This window comes from Sarcophilus harrisii, chromosome 2, assembly GCF_902635505.1.
Source record: "Sarcophilus harrisii chromosome 2, mSarHar1.11, whole genome shotgun sequence".
Lineage (NCBI taxonomy): Eukaryota > Metazoa > Chordata > Mammalia > Dasyuromorphia > Dasyuridae > Sarcophilus > Sarcophilus harrisii.
The window spans coordinates 557886165-557888348 of record NC_045427.1 but is presented as its reverse complement, the minus strand read 5'-3'; the positions used below and the strand labels follow the sequence as shown (position 1 = coordinate 557888348).

The 2184-nt window shown below is 62.6% G+C and overlaps 1 protein-coding gene across 2 annotated transcripts in view; it reads left to right on the top strand.

Annotated features, from left to right (window-relative positions):
• Positions 1-668: 668 nt before the first annotated feature.
• Positions 669-2184, top strand: part of KCNIP2 (potassium voltage-gated channel interacting protein 2) — a 42630-nt gene continuing 41114 nt past the window's right edge. For both annotated transcript variants that reach the window (XM_031955733.1, XM_031955735.1), the window contains exon 1: positions 669-832. In XM_031955733.1, coding sequence (XP_031811593.1) covers positions 760-832 — 73 coding nt within the window. In that variant the 5' untranslated portion in view covers positions 669-759. The remainder of the gene's footprint in view (positions 833-2184) is intronic.

Below are 2184 nucleotides of genomic sequence, written 5' to 3'. Positions count from 1 at the left end.
GACCCAGTGCCAGGGGTTGGCCTTTCTTTCCTCGGGAGGAGTGGGATTGGCTGGGGCTGAGGGAGGATGTGCCTGAAATAGACATCCTGGGAGAGACAGAGACTGAAGCGGGAGAGATAGAGGGGCAGGCAGAGACACACACACCCAGAAAAGCCGTGACTATGAGCCCTTTCTCCCTGGAAGAGAAAGGAGACCCCGGCGGCCCCCACACGCTGCCCCCCCGCCTGGGCCGCCTCCGCTGAGGTGGAAGGAGGTACCTGAGCGTTCCGGGGCGGGGGGGGTCAGAGGAGGCAGGACGAGGAGGGCGAGCCTTTCCCCCGGCTCCGGGGGCGCTAAAGACCTCCCACCGCCCCGCGGTCCTCTGCCCCCTCCCCCGGGCAGTCTGGGGGAGGGGGGGGCCCGGGAAACCAATCCCAGCAGCGCTGAGGGAGGGAGGCGGCGGTGACAGCCGCGGGGAGGGGGCGGGAAGATCTGGGCGGCTCGGGCTGACTCCGGCTCTGCCTCTGCTCTCCCCGGCCGTCTGACTCTCTTCCAGGACTGCGGATAGCCTCCGGCCCCGGCTACCCGGCTGAGGGGCGCGCGCGAGCCGGAGCGCGGAGCCAGCAGGGGGCGTCCCACAGCCGGGACCTCGGGCCTCGGACCCAGGACCGGTCGGCGCGCTCTCGCCGCCAGGGGGCGCTGAGGGACCGCCCCGGCCCCCGCGCCCCTTCCCCAGCCGGGGCGGGCAGCGCCGTGGGGGTAACGGCCGCGCCGGGGGCCATGCGGGGCCAAGCGCGAAAGGAGAGTCTGTCCGATTCCCGGGACCTGGACGGCTCCTACGATCAGCTCACGGGTGAGCTCCGGGCCCCGTTGGGGGCAGCGGGCGGGGGGCTCGGAGCTCTGACCCCCAGACCCCTCAGGGGCGCCCCCCCTCTCCCTCCCCCGGCGGGGGCCCCGAGGCTGCGGGCCTGGGTCCCTTTAAGGAGGCCCCACGGGAGTGGGGGTGGGAAGGAAAAACAGCAGAGCAGGCGCACGTGTGAGAAGCTTGTGTGTGCGTGTGTGTGTGTGTGTGTGTGTGTGCGCGCGCGCGCGCGAGGGCGCCGCTAGCCCGCTCGGTGCCGCCGGGAGCCCGCCGCCGTGTGCCCGCAGCCGGCGGCTGACGGCGAGTCCGTGCGCTCTGAGGGGCTGCTGTGTGCGCTTGCACGGGGCCGCACTTTGCCCGCGAGAGCCCGCGGTGCCCGCCTCTGCACAAAACTTTGTGACGGCGCGCCCCGCGGGCCACAGGCTGGTGGGGCCAACTGCTCTGCGTGCTCTGAGCTTCTCTAACGTCTGTGAGCCTGCTCCGCCGTCGCTGTGGGCGCCTCGGTGGGGGAAGATGCGCGTGTGCATGCGTATGTCCTGCCTTTGCTGCTTTCTCTGCCCCGCTCCACTCCCGCCTCTAAGGGTACCCAAGTGGGACCGGGGAAGGGGCCCGGCACCCGCCTGCCCAATGGATCTCAGTCCTCCCAGTCTAGACCCTCGTCCCTAGGATCGCACACACACGCACGCACGCTCATTTTCAGACTCACAAGCCTGTGAGAGGGCTTAAAACCTTCTTTCCCAAGCCCTTTTACGAGGAGTTTTTTCTCCCTCTCTCAGAGTCCCGGGGTCTGGGGTTTAGAGAATCCTTGTTTGGGAGAACTACAGTGTCTTGTGTGGCTGTACCCTTTTCCCTCTCATCCTCCCCTAATCACTGTTTTTCCTTGCTGGCTGTGCTTCCTGTTTTTCCCAAAGTGGGAAGAAGTGTGCATGTTCATGAAAGATTTGTATATTCATATATGTGTGTGTGCGTGTGTGTGTACACACACGCACACACACACATATATACATACACATATACACACATGTGGGTGACGGGCCCAGCCATGTGTATTATAGAAACATAGATTTTTGTACTTCAAAGCAGCAAGGGACCTTTGAAGTCATAGAGTTCACCTCATTCCTCTATACCATCCACTCTGAAGAGCAATTCTGGAATGGATAGGATGCCTGATCAAATATTTGTGTGTAAGAAGGTGTGAATATATGTGCTTACAACCCTGTAGTATAAAACACATTCAGCTATGTACATAAATATGCATGCAGTTGTGTGGCAGATTTGGACACGTACATATTTGTATACGTTTATGTTATGTCTATGTTTGTGTGTGTTCATGCATCTCTCTC